This window comes from Rhincodon typus, chromosome 40 (assembly GCF_021869965.1).
Source record: "Rhincodon typus isolate 14 chromosome 40, sRhiTyp1.1, whole genome shotgun sequence".
In the NCBI taxonomy this organism is placed as follows: domain Eukaryota; kingdom Metazoa; phylum Chordata; class Chondrichthyes; order Orectolobiformes; family Rhincodontidae; genus Rhincodon; species Rhincodon typus.
In genome coordinates this window covers 525,446-541,812 of record NC_063371.1, presented here as the reverse complement: position 1 = coordinate 541,812, position 16,367 = coordinate 525,446, and the positions used below count along the sequence as shown (strand labels likewise).

General features: G+C 40.6%; 1 protein-coding gene and 1 long non-coding RNA gene across 8 annotated transcripts in view; one reads left to right on the top strand and one right to left on the bottom strand.

Annotated features, from left to right (window-relative positions):
• The window catches only part of LOC125487336, a 167,759-nt gene that overhangs the window by 26,012 nt on the left and 125,380 nt on the right, over positions 1 to 16,367 (bottom strand). The window contains exon 5 of one of the 3 annotated variants that reach the window (XR_007265823.1): positions 4,508 to 4,959. The exons of 1 other annotated variant lie outside the window; for it this stretch is intronic. This is a non-coding gene — a long non-coding RNA (uncharacterized LOC125487336). Of the gene's footprint in view, positions 1 to 4,507; positions 4,960 to 11,700; positions 11,795 to 16,367 lie in introns of those variants that run through there. One more of the 3 variants, XR_007265825.1, reaches the window with a different exon arrangement.
• The window catches only part of LOC109927965 (methylcytosine dioxygenase TET3-like), a 331,959-nt gene that overhangs the window by 213,611 nt on the left and 101,981 nt on the right, over positions 1 to 16,367 (top strand). For all 5 annotated transcript variants that reach the window (XM_020527969.2, XM_020527970.2, XM_020527971.2 and 2 more), the window contains one exon: positions 13,381 to 13,471. In XM_020527969.2, the coding sequence (XP_020383558.2) occupies positions 13,381 to 13,471 (91 nt within the window). The remainder of the gene's footprint in view (positions 1 to 13,380; positions 13,472 to 16,367) is intronic.

The window sequence follows — 16,367 nt, the reverse complement described above, 5'->3', positions numbered from 1 at the left end:
CAGCTCATTCCATATACGTACCACTCTCTGCGTGAAGAAGTTTCCCCTCAGGTCCTTCTTTAAATCTATCCCCTCGCACCTGAAACCTTTGGCCTCTAGTTTTCAATTCCCCATCCCTGGGAAAAAAGACTACCTGCATTCATCCTATCTATGTCCCTCATGATTTTATACATGTCAATAAGGTCACCCCTCATTCTCCTACGTTCCAAGGAATGAAGTCCTATCCTGGCTTACTTCTCCCTTTAACTCAGGCCTACTAGCCCTGGCAACATTCTCATAAATCTTCTTTGCACACTTTCCAGTTTAACTATGTCTTTCCTATAACAGGGTGACCAAAACTGTACGCAATACTCCAAGTGCGGCCTCACCAATGACTTATACAACTGTAACATAACCGCCCAACTCCTGTACTCAATGCTTCGACCATGAAGGCCAGCATGCTAAATGCCTTCTTGACCACCCTGTCCACCTGTGACGCTACTTTCAACGAACTATGTACTTGTATTCCTAGGCCCCTCTGATTCGGAACACTCCTCAGGACCTTACTATTTACTGTATCAATCCTGTCTTGGTTTGACTTTCCAAAATGCAACACCTTACGCTTATCTGTACGCCATATTGTTCACAACACTGTGCTTCCCTTGTGGATAAAGTATGTGCTCTGAATGTTAACTTTGTGTCTCATCTTGCTCCTAACGGTTGGAGAAATGAAGATTTAGAGGGACAGTGATAAAGCAAGTAAGCAAAGCAAAGAGAGGATATGAAAATAGAATGGCAACTACACCAGTCAATTTAATGTCAGTTTAAGATCTAGAAATAATAATTTGAGACAAAATTAATAGCCACATCGACAAATGTAAGTTAATTAAGGAAAGCCGACGTGAATTTCTTGAGGCAATGTCATATTTAACTAACTTAGTGAAGTTAGTTAACAGAAATAGTTCATCAGAGTGCTGACACTGATGTGCTACATGTGGACTCCCAGAAAGCATTTGATACACTGCCACACAACTGGCATGTGAAAACAGCTAGAGCTGTTGGAATAAAAGGGCCGGTAATAATTTGGAAACAAAATTGGCTTAGTGATAGGAAAGAGAGAGCAGTGGTTAATTGATATCTTTTCGGCTGGGGATGGTTTGTAGTTGATCCCCCCAGGAGTCCGTATCGAGACCCTTTTTTTGAAATGTATTAATGATCTAGCCCCTGGGGTACAGGGCAAAATTTCAAAATTTGCAGATGATACAAGAATTAGAAGTATTGAAAACTGTGAGGAGGATCATGTGGAACTTCTAAAGGGCATAGATAGATTAGTGGTGGATAAAGTTAAAAGTGGAGATGTATGAGGTGATAGATTTGGTAGGAAGAGCATGGACAGACAGCATAAAGTAAAGAAACCAACTCTAAAAGGAATGTAGGAGCAGAGCAATCTGAATTCATATGTGGGTACATCATTAAAGATGGTAGGACAGATTGTGAGCAGTTAGAAACCACTCATTGCATGAAAACGTTTTTCCTTAGAGCCCTCTGTCTTCTTTGATGAACTACATTAAATCTGTGCCCTCTAGTTCTCAATCCTGTCATGCATGGGAACGTTTTCTTTCTATTTAATCTGTCCAGACTTCTGAAGGTTTTGAATACTTCAATCAGATTTGATTTGATTCATCACTGTCATGTGTACCGAGGTGCAGTGAAAAGTGTTGTCTTATGTGCTTTACAGGCAGATTGGACGATATAAGTTTATCAGTGTAACAGAACAGAGTGCAGGATACAGTGTTACAGCTGCCGAGAAGGCGCAGAGAGATCAACATTAACATAAAAGCGATCTATTCAAAAGTCTGATAACAGTGGGGAAGAAGTTGCTCTTCTTCTCTGTCTTCTCTTTTCCAAGGTGAACGGTCCCAGCTTCTCCAGTCAATGTTCACAACTCAAATTTCTCATCCCTGGAACCATCCTTGTCATCCTCTTCTGCACTCTTTCCAGTGCCTTCACATCCCTTCTGAAGTGCAATGCCCAGAACTAGACACAATAATTCAAGTTATGTCAAACAATGGTGTATTATATGCGTTAAACGTAATGTCTTGCTATTGCTCCTGGTGCCCCTATTAATAAAACCCAGGATACTGTATGTTTTATAAACTGCTCTCAATCTGTCCTAACATCTTTGTAACACATCCACATACAAAAATACAAGTATCCTGTCTGGTTCTTCATCTACCTTATCTCCTTATCCTACCATTTTCAGGGATCTTTTGACGTGCCGTCCTGTACACTTGTAACCTCCTGGCTTGTTTACCCTCCTCAAATGATTTCCCTCACAGTTGTCTGCATTGATTCCATTTGCCACTTTCCTGCCCACCGGCTGAATCCATCGATGTCTTCCTGCAATATGCAACTTTGTTCCTCACTATCAACCATAACATCAATCTTTGTAACATCTGTAAACTTGTACATAATATGTATATACCAAGGAAAACATAAAACTGGGTCCTAAACCTGCAGAACTCCACCAAAAACAGTCTTGCAGTCGCAAATGCACCTGTGAATTATCACCCTTTCATTTCTACCACTAAACCAATTTTGGATCACTTGTCACTTTCGCTTAGGGAGTCTGAGGTGCTTGGCAGGGTGGACATGATTGACGCTGTGAACTATTGCTCTGCTTGCATGATGTGGCTCTGGCTTACCACTCTTTACCATGTCTAGAGTAAGACTAGAAAAGATGAGCAGCTTTCAAAAACAGAATGACATGAGTCATAGTAACAATTTATGGTTCGTCAGCAGTTAGTGAAGAAGACAAGAGAACAAAGAAAAGCAATGCAACTTGATAGTGACCCTGCCCACTTTCTGATGCCTGTACTGTATTGTGGCAACCTATTCTTGCCAGGATTTTGAAGATTTTTTTTTTAAAGGCAGTAGGTTTAAATGTTGGGGCTTAGGATTAATCATCTATCATTCATTTTATGGTTGAAGTTGTTTAACTATTCTTTGCAAAATCTCACTGACCTTTATCAACACAGTCTGGCCTCATTCGCCTCTGCTAAAACTGACCACTAGCCAGGGGAGCAAAGACAATGTATTTTGCCCACTACAAAGCATCCCCTTAAACTTCTTTACCCTGCTTCCTCTCTCCTCAAACTCAACATCTGATTTGAGAAGCTGATATATTTCTTTGCATTTCTGAGTCACAAAGATTGAGACCATCAGTCAGCTGTCTCTCCTGTCTCCCCTATTTCCCCTTAATATGAAAATAAACCTCCTCCCATGGTCCCTGCCATCATCCTCTTTACCTTGAATCTCATCCCTCTTTAGTTTCTGTGTCATTTCCTTTCATAATCTTTCCAAGCTTAACACATTCATGAGATACATCTCCTACTTTCTTTTCTCAATCATATGAATTGATGAACACCCAGTTTTACTTTCAGGTCCCCAAGTTTGCTTACAATGGAAATGGCTCTTTCCTTTGCTATTGTCATCATCCATCCTCAAAAAACCTCTTCAATCCTGATCCTTGTAAACTACCACACCATCTTCTACTTCATTAATCCTCTCAAGTTCTTGAATGTATTTTTGCCTTCCAAATCATTTCTCATTTTCAGCCTCCATCAAAAATTGTCTAATCAGAGTTTAGCCATAACACAATACCAACTAGCTCTAATGAATAATAAATAGTGACCATATCAATGGTGTATCATCCTCATCCTCCATGCTGACACTGCAGCTTTTCTCAAAGTCATCAAACCAGCCTTGTCCAATGCCTGTCCTGCACCTCTACCTCAAGGATGACTATCCTCATTTGGCTCCACTGTTACCAATCGGATTGTCATCACAATACCTTGATCAGTAACTTCTCTTCCCCTTTGTAGACCAATCCTTTGGGAATCCACAAGAGACGTATCTTTGACCTCACCTTCATTCATATTTTACCACTTAGAAATATCATCTGCAGACTTATGGAACAGCTTTATGAATATGGTGATGATACCCAACTCTACCACCTGCTGGAACACTCCATTACCTCTAAATTCTTAGATGACTTGTCCAACAGCCAGCATATTGTAGTTAATTGGTGGGAAGCCCAAAACCTCTATCACTGAATCGTATCATGTATTAAAATGCCATTAATTCTTTCCACATCCTGTGACATTGACTCTAGCTGAACCACACTGCTCACAATCAATGCATCCAATTCAACCCTGAAGTGTTTGTAAATTTGAACATGGTGGTCCCTAACGTGGTTTAGAGGAGTGGGCGTAGTGAAGACTCTGATACATGCAGTCAGCAACACTAAGAGGAATGGGCAAAATGAGGATCTCGAGGTAGGCAGTCTAAGACCGAGCTAGATTAATTGTAGATGACTGGAATTGATTCTTGCTCTGCAACAGAACAAAGAGCAAGTTGTATGGAGTCTCTGGTAATCGGTGAAAGTCCTTCCTATTCTTAAGTTTTAATATAGTATACAAAAGACGAAATCAGAAAGAAAATAATATCATTAAATCAAAACTCAGACAGATGGCAGTCATCAGCAATTGTCCACCTAGGAAATTTGTTGTCACTGGTTATAGGTTCTGTAGGTCCTTGCGTAGCTGATGATCTTGATCCTAGAGTCACATCTCCAACCATATATTTGGCAGGTGTTTCCAGATGGAATTGGTCTTTAGCCTTGAGATCGCTGGCACTCCTTTCTCAGGTTCCCCTTTTGTACTTCCCCTTGCTGATGGGTATTCTTGAAGAATTAGGGCCCTCCAAACAGGAAGTACCTCCAAGTCGGTTTCTTCTGGATGAGGATCTCCCAGGTGTTGATGTTAATATTGCATTTCTTAAAGTAAGCCTTCATGGAGTCTTTGAAGCACATCCTTGGTTGTCTTCTCTTTTGTGTACCTCCCTTGAGACATGTAAAAAGGATTTGAAAGAAAAACACGAATTTCTGGAAAATTTCAGCAGATCTGGCTATGGCAGCATCTGTGGAGAGAAATCAGAGATACCATTTCAGGTCCAGTCACTCTTCTTCAGAACATTCAGAACAGAAAAAAGATTTGCTTTGGTAGTCGGAATTCAGGCATGCTAAACTTGTGGCCAGCCTAATGAAGTTAATTTCAGATGATCGTAGCCTCAATGCTGGTGCTAATGGCTCCTACAAGAATGCTGACGATAGTACATCTCTCTTCCCAGCTGATGCAGAGTATCCATCTCAAGCAGCATTGATTGTACTACTTCAGGCCCTTGACGTGGCACCTATGTGTAGTCCAAGCTTTGGAACCACCATAGAAGAGTCAAAAGAATGACTGCCTTATAAACAAGGATTTTGGTACAAATATGGATGTTGCGGTCATTGAAGTCTCTCATCCTTAGGTGTCGAAGGTGACGCTCGTGTGTTGCATCAGTGTTAGCCTTAGGTAAGAGATAGGTCCCCAGACATTGGAAATGTTCAATGTTTAGGAAGATTTCTCAGTTGATCTTAATAGAGCTACAGACCAGAATGTGCTCTGGCAGAGGTTGATAAAGGACTTTGAGTTTTCTTTAACTTGAGGCACTAATTCTTAAGTATGCTTCAATGAAGGCGTTAAGATTCTCTTCCGTGAGAGCAGAGATGACGTTGTCATCCACATATTGCAGTTCCATGAGTGATGTCATTATTATTCTCTTCTTGGATTTCAACTGGTTGAGGCTGAAAAGTTTTCTGTCCATACTGGAGTCAATGACCATGCCACTGGAAAGCTTATGCTTGACAAGATGAAGTATAGTTGCGATGAAGATGGAGAAATGGCGAGAACAATGACACAACCTTCTTTTACTCCTGTCTTGATCTATAAGAATTCTGTCATATTACCCAGTGAGTACTGTCAGAATTGCAACTCCTGCTCACACATGTGCAGAACACCAGGTGGTTATCACTGACACACTGTTCCACATGAGAATGAGGTGTTGATAGGTAATAAAGAAATGGCAGATGAAGTGTTCAAATATTTTGCTTCTGTCTTCACTACACAGGACATAAAATACATTTGAATTATAGCTCTAAATCAAGAGAGGAACCTTGTAAAATTACAAGAACAAGAGTATGAAGTAAACTGATAGAGCTGCGAGCGGACAAGTCTCTTAGCCAGATGGACTTCATCCTACGGTTTTAAAAGAAACTTCTTAATGAGGTAGTGGATGTGTTGTTAATTTTTCAAAATTCCTTATATTCGGGAAAGGTTCCATCTGAGTGAAAAATAGCAAACATGACTCTCTATTGAAGAAGGGACGAATGCAGAAAACAGGAAATTATTGACTAGTTAGCTTGACATCTGTTGTAGGCGAGATATTCAAATTGAACACTGAAGAGATTATAGATGCTTAGAAAATCTCAAGGTAATTAGGAAGACTCATCGTGGTTTCATCAAGGGAGATCTTTCAAGGCATAACATGTGCTTTGGATAAAGGGCAGCCATTTTGTGTAAAATACTTGGATTTCCAGAAGGCATTCGGTAAGGTTATCGTGGAAAATGAAAGCTTAGGGTGTAGGGTTAGTGTGTTAGCATGGATGGAAAATCGGCTGGCTGGTAAAAAATGGAATATACATAAATAGATTAACATTCTCAATAACAGTCAAAGCAGACTCAAAACATTAACTCTTCAGACCTGTTGATTTTCTCCAGTAATTTATTTTTTTTTAAGGAAGTTGTAGACAGATAAGGATAGGTTGAGTGGACAAAAAAAATGGCAGATGGTGAATAATGTGGAAAAATATGAAGTTTTCATTTTGGCAGGAAGACTAAAAAAATGTAGCATTTAAATGGAGGACTATGGAATTCTGAGGAGCAGAAGGTTTTAGGTGTTGTGGTGCCTGAATGGCAAAATGTTAATACGCAGGTACAGCACTTAATCAAGAAGGGTATCCTTCATTATAAAAGAAATTGAATCAATGTAAGGATGTTATTCTTCAGGTATACAGGGCATTGGTGAGACCTCATCTCAAATACTGTGCAAAGTTTTGATCTCCATATTTAAGGAAGGATGTAAGTTCAGTGGAGGCATTTCCGAGGAAGTTTACTAGTAATATCTGGAAAGACTAAGTTGACTTCTGAGGATAGTTGGATAGGCCGGTCTTGGTTCCACTGGAATTTAAAAAAGTTGAGAGATGAATTAATTGAAATGTGTTAAGATCCTGAATGGTCTCGACAATATGAATGTGGAAAGGATGTTTGCTCTTATGGGTGAGTTCAGAATGGGGTGGGGTGTTTACTATTTTGAAATTGGGGAATGCTCTTTTGGGACAGAGATGGAGTTTTTTTTCTCAGAGAGATGTGCAACTTTGGAACTCTCTGTTTCACCAATTAATGAATCAAATTGCATATCCTAACTACAGTTGGAGCAACAGTGGTTGGCATAGTGATTTCTCTCTCTAGTTTTTGACTTCCTGACAAGTGCAGAGTAAATTGTTTACTGATAGTTTTTCATTATTTTAAAAATACTTGTAACAATCAAACTAGTTTCGCTTCATCAATTCTTGATTCTCAATTTTGATAGTTGAGAAATGGCACTTTGTTTTTTAACTTTTAAATTTATCAGCAGTAATTCATTCAACAGGCACCAATGTTTGGCTCATCTTCATGTATATGTCGAGGAATCAAGTAACATCTGTTTCAATATAGCCATAGCAAACATAATAAATTATTGGGAATAAATACTTCATCAGAGACTGATATATAATCCAGCAACCCAGCAATTTCTTTCCCTCAGTGATTTCAACCACAACTCAACTGATCTTACTTTGCTTCCTGAGTTCTTTCCTCAGTGAATGTCTCTTTCCATATTAATTCTCATGTTCTGATCACACATTCAATCTTGCTATCTCACGTGGCCCTGCCGCTCCCATCATAACTATCTTTATGTTACTCGCCACCTATGTTTCCCTCCCCTCTCCCATTCCCACTTCTTTATGTCTCTTTCCTTGGAAAAATACATCTCACTGAGGTCATTTTGAAATTCCAAATTATAAAGCCTTTGCCAATGATTCTTTGTGACATTTCTGCAGCTACCAATTTACTAATCATAGTCTATGAACCAATGTAACCTCTCAGCAGAGGAGCTGTGCTGCCACTCCAAGAGTCTACGTGTGCCATTCAGCATGCCAGTGGCACTTCCAGTTTTGGAAGGTGTTGCTGCACAAGCCTTGCAAGTCCTCACAGAAGAAAGTAAAATTAGAGGGAACATAGGTGTCAATCTATTTTAATGCCTTTTCCCCAATTAAGAACAATGCTCTTTTTCATTATTGTAGTTCCCCTCAGCAGATCCCTCATCTTTATGTGATGAAGTTCAAATGGCAGAGATTTGAATAGGTTTGGAGGATAATTGCTTTAACTATCATCACAAGATCTGGCCATACCACAGAAAGGACTATTTGCTAGGATTGTATAAAAGGCTGTTAAAATTCAACCATTCCGAGTGGGACTGAAGTCAAGTATAAACCAGACGGGGTAAAGCTGTAACCTTCCTTCCCTACAAAACCTCAGTGAGCTAGTTGGATCCAGCTGAACAAACCAGCTGTTTCTTTATCACTTTTATCGATTTTTTTTGTTTTTCATTTTGCAGACATTTAATACAAATTAGAAATTCAGAGACATTTGAGTATGAATTCTTTGTCCATGCTTCCAGACTGCTGAATTAGGCCAGTACAATAGGGCAGAATCTTGCGGAGATATCAGGGTCTTGTCTGCTGGTTGGAGACTTCATGTGGGACCTGCACGGTCACTTTTTGGGAAGGCTTGCAGAATCACGAGTCAGTCAGGCACACCATTGGGTCTTCCCTTTGAATCAAGTCCCTAGGGATAGAGGTGTCACTTGCTACACCCAGAGACCAACAGCTGTTGTGCTGAACAGTATCACAGGTGAGGTCATGGCTGCTGCAAAGAAAACACTGGAGTTCTAAGAGATCATTATGACACAGGCCACATTGTTGAAACCACACATAGAGCACAGTTTTTGTCGCATCATTGATGGGATGTACTTTCCTTGGAAAGAGTTCAGAGAAGATTCACTAAATTGATTCCAGTGCTGAATGAACTGTTTTAGCACTTAAGTCTCCCATTTAAGAGAGAGATGAGGAGGGATTTCTTTTTTCAAAGAATTGTTGACCTTTGGAATTCTCTAACCCAGTAAACAGGGCAGGCTGGATCAGGTTTTCATCTGCAAGGATATATTTTCATCTATAAAGCAGTCAGCAAATTGATTAGGCCATGGTCAGACGAGCCATGATCTTACTGACTGATAAACAGGCCCATGAAACAAGTGGTCTGTTTCTCTTTCTAATTTTTATTTTCTTACATGTTGTGTTTCAAAGAATTGTCAAGGTGGTAGTAGGCTGGATTTTGGCAGAAGTGATGCAGTGATCCAATTAATTTCCATGTTCTACCATCCCATTCTTGTTCAAAGATCAGGACTTAAATCAGCATTGCGATTTCTAAGTAGACTACAGAAGCTGTGGTGAAAGCAATGGTCATTTTTTTGAGAAAGACCCTAACGAAAAAAAGAACTGTGAAAAGAAACTGACAGCTTTAGTTTCTAAACTGAAACTTAGATTCGAAGCCAAAACACCTGGGGAGACGGAAACTGGATGAACCATACAAAAGGACGCAGAGCTAATGGCTCTCAAATCTCCATTGTATATTGAAGGAAGGCTAAGGAAATGGAGACGACATCCGGATGCTGAAAGTAGGCAAACATAGAGTTTCTCCAGCTGTTTTTGTTATTTGAAGAGAACATTGGTGGATCTACGCCATCCTGATTGCAGTAAGCTGGGAATCAGGTTAATTACAAGGAAGGTAAATTCTTCATGAAAAGCGGAGAGATTTAAACGACCATGTGACTGAGATCAAAAACATGTATACTGACTGGACTATTCAGCCAATTTCTAAGATCTGTCTTCGTTGTACTGGCTAACTGTGTGTAACTAATAGTTGAAAACTGACCATAATTTTCCTGTTAATTTGTCTCAAACTTTTGTTGATTGTGAGTTTTAAAGTATGTGCTGATCCAGTATGGTATTTAGAGTACCGGCCCTAAACCCCACCTCCTCCTCCATTACATTGATGACTGTATCGGCGCCGCCTCGTGCTCCCACGAGGAGCTCGAACAGTTCATCCACTTCACTAACACCTTCCACCCCAACCTTAAGTTTACCTGGACCATCTCTAACACCTCTCTCCCCTTCCTGGACCTCTCTGTCTCCATATCGGGCAACCACCTAGAAAACGATATTCATTTCAAGCCCACCGACTCCCACAGCTACCTAGAATACTCCTCCTCCCACCCACCTTCCTGCAAAAATGCTATCCCCTATTCCCAATTCCTTCGCCTCCGCCGCATCTGCTCCCAGGATGAGGCATTCCACTCCCGTACATCTCAGTTGTCCTCGTTTTTCAAGGACCGTAACTTCCCCCCCTCGGTGATCGAGAACGCCCTCAACCATGTCTCCCACATCTCCCGCACCTCATCCCTCACACCCTGTCCACGCAATAAGAACCAAAAAAGAATCCCCCTCGTCCTCACGTACCACCCCACCAACCTCCGGATCCAACACATCATCCTCCGACACTTCCGCCATCTGCAATCCGACCCCACCACCAAAGACATCTTTCCCGCCCCAGCCTTATCTGCTTTCCGGAGGGACAACTCTCTCCATGACTCCCTTGTCCGCTCCACACTCCCCTCCGGCTCCACCACACCCGGCACTTTTCCTTGCAACCGCAGGAAGTGCTACACCTGCCCCCATACCTCCTCCCTCACCCCCATCCCAGGCCCCAATAAGACTTTCCACATCAAGCAGATGTTCACCTGCACATCTGCCAATGTGGTATACTGCATCTGCTGTACCCGGTGTGGCTTCCTCTACATCAGGGAAACCAAGCGGAGGCTCGGGGACCGCTTTGCAGAACACCTACGCTTGGTTCGCAATAAACAACTGCACCTCCCAGTCGCGAACCATTTCAACTCCCCCTCCCATTCCTCAGATGACATGTCCATCCTGGGCCTCCTGCAGTGCCACAATGATGCCACCCGAAGGTTGCAGGAACAGCAACTCATATTCCGCTTGGGAACCCTGTGGATTTCACAAGTTTCAAAATCTCCCCTCCCCCTACCGCATCCCAAAACCAGTCCAGCTCGTCCCTGCCTCCCTAACCTGTTCTTCTTCCCACCTATCCCCTCCTCCCACCTCAACCCGCACCTCCATCTCCTACTGACCAACCTCATCCCGCCCCCTTGACCCGTCCGTCCTCCCTGGACTGACCTATCCCCTTCCTAACTCCCTACCTACACTCTACTTTACTGGCTCCATCCCCGCCTCTTCGACCTGTTTGTTTCCTCTCCACCTATCCTCTCCTCTATCCGCCTCCCACTCTCTCCCTATTTATTTCAGAACCCCCTTCCCCTCCCCCTTTTCTGTTGAAGGGTCTAGGCCCGAAACGTCAGCCTCTCTGCTCCTATGATGCTGCTTGGCCTGCTGTGTTCATCCAGCCCTGCACCTTGTTGTCTCGGATTCTCCAGCATCTGCAGTTCCTACTATCTCTGGTATTTAGAGTATGCTTTGTTTGATCTTTCATTGTCAAAATTCTTTGTTTTCATCTTTGTTGGTCCATTTGATCAGTAAATAACTGGGATTATTGATTTTCTTCTTTAAAAAGTGACTGGTTTTGATAAGACTGGTGACAAAATTTGAGGCTTGACAGATGGATGATTATATGCTAAGATAAAGGTGCATCAATAATCGTGGTTACTTCTTGGAACTGCATGTCTGGTGGATAAGATGTAACTTCTGTAACAAATCCAGGAATAAAATCAAATACAAAAATCAAACAAATCACATGATGCAGTCATGAGAATCCGCTGATCACTACGATGTTCATTGTGTGCATAACATTTCTACATGAAGGCCAAATCTCAAATTTGCAGTATATGTGTTAACACTTCTCGATCTCCTGTTGTATTTTCCATAATGAATTTTTGGATTTGTGATTTTAAATATAACTGTGTCAAGTACCAATGGAATCATTGAGTGTAGTTCAACATTCTTCTTGGGAAAATGTGCTGGCACATAATCTAGTTATTGGTTGCATGAAATATTATTCCACTATGGGTTGCATAACACATTATGTACTAGTCTTCATTAGAGTTTAAACAATAATGATCTATGATTTGATTTAATAAAGAAACGCTGTAGCACGACATCAAATAGACAGAGTCCCCTGGACAGTCCTATATTTGATCCATTGCGTAATCTTAACCATGCTTGAGAAAAATCATGAACACAGCAGGCCAAGCAGCATCATAGGAGCAGGATGCTGCTTGGTCTGCTGTGTTCATCCAGCTCTACACCTTCTTATCTCAGATTTTCCAGCATCTGCAGTTCCTACTATCTTTGAGAAAAATCATGGATCAGTTTCAACCAGGAGCAAGAAAACTGCAGAATTCTAACTTGTTGAGGTAATAGTAAAGTTCATAGCCAGCCACATTGCGGATGGTCAAAGAAACTGGCTAATTCACCGATGATAATACCATTGAATGTCTGAGACAATGGTCTGATCTTTTCCTGTTGGAGAATGTCATTGCTGGGCAGTTGTGCAGTACGATTGTTATTTGCCACTTAGCAGCCCAAGCTTGCACACTGCCGATGTCTTGCTGCACTTGGACATGGACTGCTTCTGAGGAGTGCTGATTATTGTGCAATTATCACTTCTGATGTTATGATGGAGGGAAGGTGATTGATATAGCAGTTGAAGACTTAAAGACATTAAAGATTTAAGGGCTTAAAGGCATCATTCTGAGGAATTTCTATCCTTAATGTCCTGGAGCTGATTTCACTGAAACCACCCACTCCCACACTGAGGGATGGATTTAATGCTTTGTGTACCAAATGTGTGTAGCTCAAGAGTAAGCAAGCTTCTCCTCTTCTCCTCTATCCATCTTCTATCCGCCTCCCCCTCTCCCTATTTATTTCAGAACCCCTTTCCCCTCCCCCATTTCTGAAGAAGGGTCTAGGCCCGAAACGTCAGCCTTCCTGCTCCTCTGATGCTGCTTGGCCTGCTGTGTTCATCCAGCTCTACGCTTTGGTATCTCAGATTCTCCAGCATCTGCAGTTCCTACTATCTCTCAAGCTCCTAAATGTGACTGCTCTCTCTCATGATCAGTATTCCAGAACTTGGTGATGATCTCAGCTTAAGTGTCATTCTATCAAGCTGTTAAATGGGATTTAAATTTCAAGACTCAGAAATACAGTACAACTAAAAGTCTAAACATTTATAGGTATAATCTGAAGGAGACTCTTGCTTCTATAGTCTCCATACTTTGACATGTGGAAATGAAAGTAGTTAAATAATGTAATTTCCTTTTTTTTAATTGCAGAACAAATCATAGAAAAAGATGAAGGTCCATACTACACACATCTTGGTTCTGGACCTACTGTGGCAGCAATTCGAGAACTAATGGAGGAAAGGTACGTTACTGACAAATTTCTATTCTTTATTAATTGGAAACAGGCAACATGATGAAAAATCAGACAGGGGAAACAAAGCTCATAGATAACTAGGAAATGCACATCATATTAAAGAATCGTTCAGAAGTCAGTGTGATCAAACATAGGGCAAATCTGAGGCAGTGTTAGATGCGTTGCAGTGCATGTGTGCAAATATATGTTGTGTGGAAAATAAGGTTGGTGAGCTTCAAATACATTACCATGCGGGTATGAAATACCATATGAAACGGTTGAAATAAGAGGACTGGCTCAAAGAACGGAAGGATAAAAGAGGTGAGTACATCAGTATTATTCATTAAAACAAAACTGGTATTACTCTGGAGATAGATACATCATTCAAGTTAAAAGACTTGAGAAATTTTTTGAGCATTAAGGGATATAGGAGCTACGTCCCAAGTAGCTGTATAGTTTAGACTACCAGGCTACTGAATAGTGGAATGGAGGCAGAGGTATAAATTTGCATGTAACTTGCAGAATAAGTAAGAAATTCAGAGCTTTGGTAATCAGGGATTTAATTAACAAATATGGTAACAGCGTAATGACAATGTGCTGTCATGTGCTGAAATGTGGATAAGAACCTTCTTGATTGTTGAGGAAGGTGGCAGTTCTAACTCTTGTTCTGGGGACATGAAATGAGGAAAGTGAGACATGTTTCACTGAGAAAACATTGATCATAATATTAGCAAGATGTAGGAAATTTATTTACAAAGACAAAGGACAGTCAATTGTAGAAATACTGAACTGGATGAGGGCTAATTCCTTTGAAAAGAGTCTGACCAATAGAGACAAATCAAAAATTGCTATTTTAATCATGTATAGAGTTAACATATTACCATGAGGGAAAAAGGAAAGACATCCAAAACTACAGTTTCCTAGATGACTAGAAACATTGAAGTCCAATTTAAATATACAGAGGATGTTTATGATCATTTCACAGTTCATAATACAGTCCAGAAGTGAGCCGATTATGGAAAGTGGTGGGGACACCAAAAAGCATGAAAAAAAGAGTGCATGAGAATAACTTAGTGGGATCACATAAATGGGAATCCAAAACTCGTATGCAACTATAAATTGGAAAAATGCGATCAAGGGAAGGTTCAGGACAATTGGAGACCAAAAGGAGACATTTCTGTGGGCAAACTGTATGGTTGAGTTACTAAATGAATACTTTGCAGTCACTCTTCACCAGAGAAGAGAAAAAGATTGTGACAAGGTAGTATCACAGAAAGATCCAGGAATAATATTGGATAGATAAAACCAGATAAAGTTGAGGCTCTTAAAGAGTTACAGTTTTTGGGATGCATTCTATGAGGAAAGTGTTGAAATTACAGAAGCTTTGGCCACAATTCTCCAATGCTCCTTCGACATGGGAAATTTGTCAGAGGACTGGAAGATGACAACTGTTGCATCCCTGGTTGTAAAATGGAGAGAGGGATAAACCTGACAGCTAAAGGATAATTGGTTGAACATTGTGGTAGAAAGTTTTCAGAGGCAATAATCCAGGACAAAACTAATTAGCATTTAGAAAATTATGAGCTAATAAATGAAAGTCAGCATTGATTCATTAAAGACCAAAGATGCTGGACTAAACTTGAATGAGTTATATGATGAAACGGGAATGCATTGATGAAGGTAGCAACATTATTTTAAATGTCTAGTGACTTTAATAGTTGCTTGACAAAGTACCACATAAATACCAGTTAAAATCCATGGGATTGAAAGAATAGTGGCGGTATGAATACAGAATTGACTAAGGGACAGAAAGCAGGCTACAAGAAACAATTGTTTTGTTTTTAGAGAGGAGGGAAGTAGGTTTCTTGGGGTTGGTGTTTCGTCCACTGGTCTTTAAAGTATGTATTAATGATCTTGACTTGGGTTCAAAGGGAAAAATGTTACAAATGATACAATGCTCAAAAATGTCTTCTCAAAAAGGAGCTAATGGATTAGCCTTAAAAGGACAATTACTGATTTGTAAAACAGACAGGTGTGATCCAGCACTAAGATATTTGAAATTATTCACTTGTCTGGAGAAATGAGGAGAGGCAATAATAAGCTATTTTAAAGGAGGTGAAGGAACAATGGATTTAGCAAACAAATGTTCATAGTTTAAGAACCAGTTAAGACAATTTTGAAAAATAGTGTTTTTGGAATCATGAATCACGAAAGCAAGAAAATTGTGAAAAACTTTTCGGAAACACTTTTTACCCTAAACTTAGGGTTGTTTAGTGGGAGCACTGAACTTCAGGAAGAATGCCAGTGCATTGGTGAGGTGTAGAAGAGGTTTAGTAGAATAATAACAGAAATAAGCAACCTCAATTCACTCAAGAAGACTGAAGTGGAAATCTGCAAGGGGAAGGGGGAATGGGATGCTGCAAGCATGGGAGGGGCGAACAGGGGCTGGGGGAAAAGGATGCTGCAAGGTAAGAGTGGATGGATTCAATGAGGGGAAATGGAGACAAAGACTGCAAAGGGGTTTAGAGAGATGGAAGATACAAAATGAAGAAAACAGCTTTAAACTGGCAAAAGGAATATATAGCAAAGTAACAGCCAGGAAAACTTTAACTCATTGAGGTAATCAATTCCTTGCAAATGAATGTGCAATCTCTGGCTTAAAGCTGCATGAATGAGGAGTTACTGTAGGTGCAAAATATATATGTTGCAGAAGTATGGAACACTATATCAATTGTTAAATTTAAATCTAAGATTGAAATCTGTTATGTGGTAACTGCCTGGTTAAAGTCTTCCAGTTTTGTGTACATATTTGCTGTGACCTCACTTCAGTGTACAGAAGGCAGGACTGGGGTGATGGCTTTTTGTGTGTACTTGTGTCAGTTATCTTGAAAAGAAAGCTTTTGTT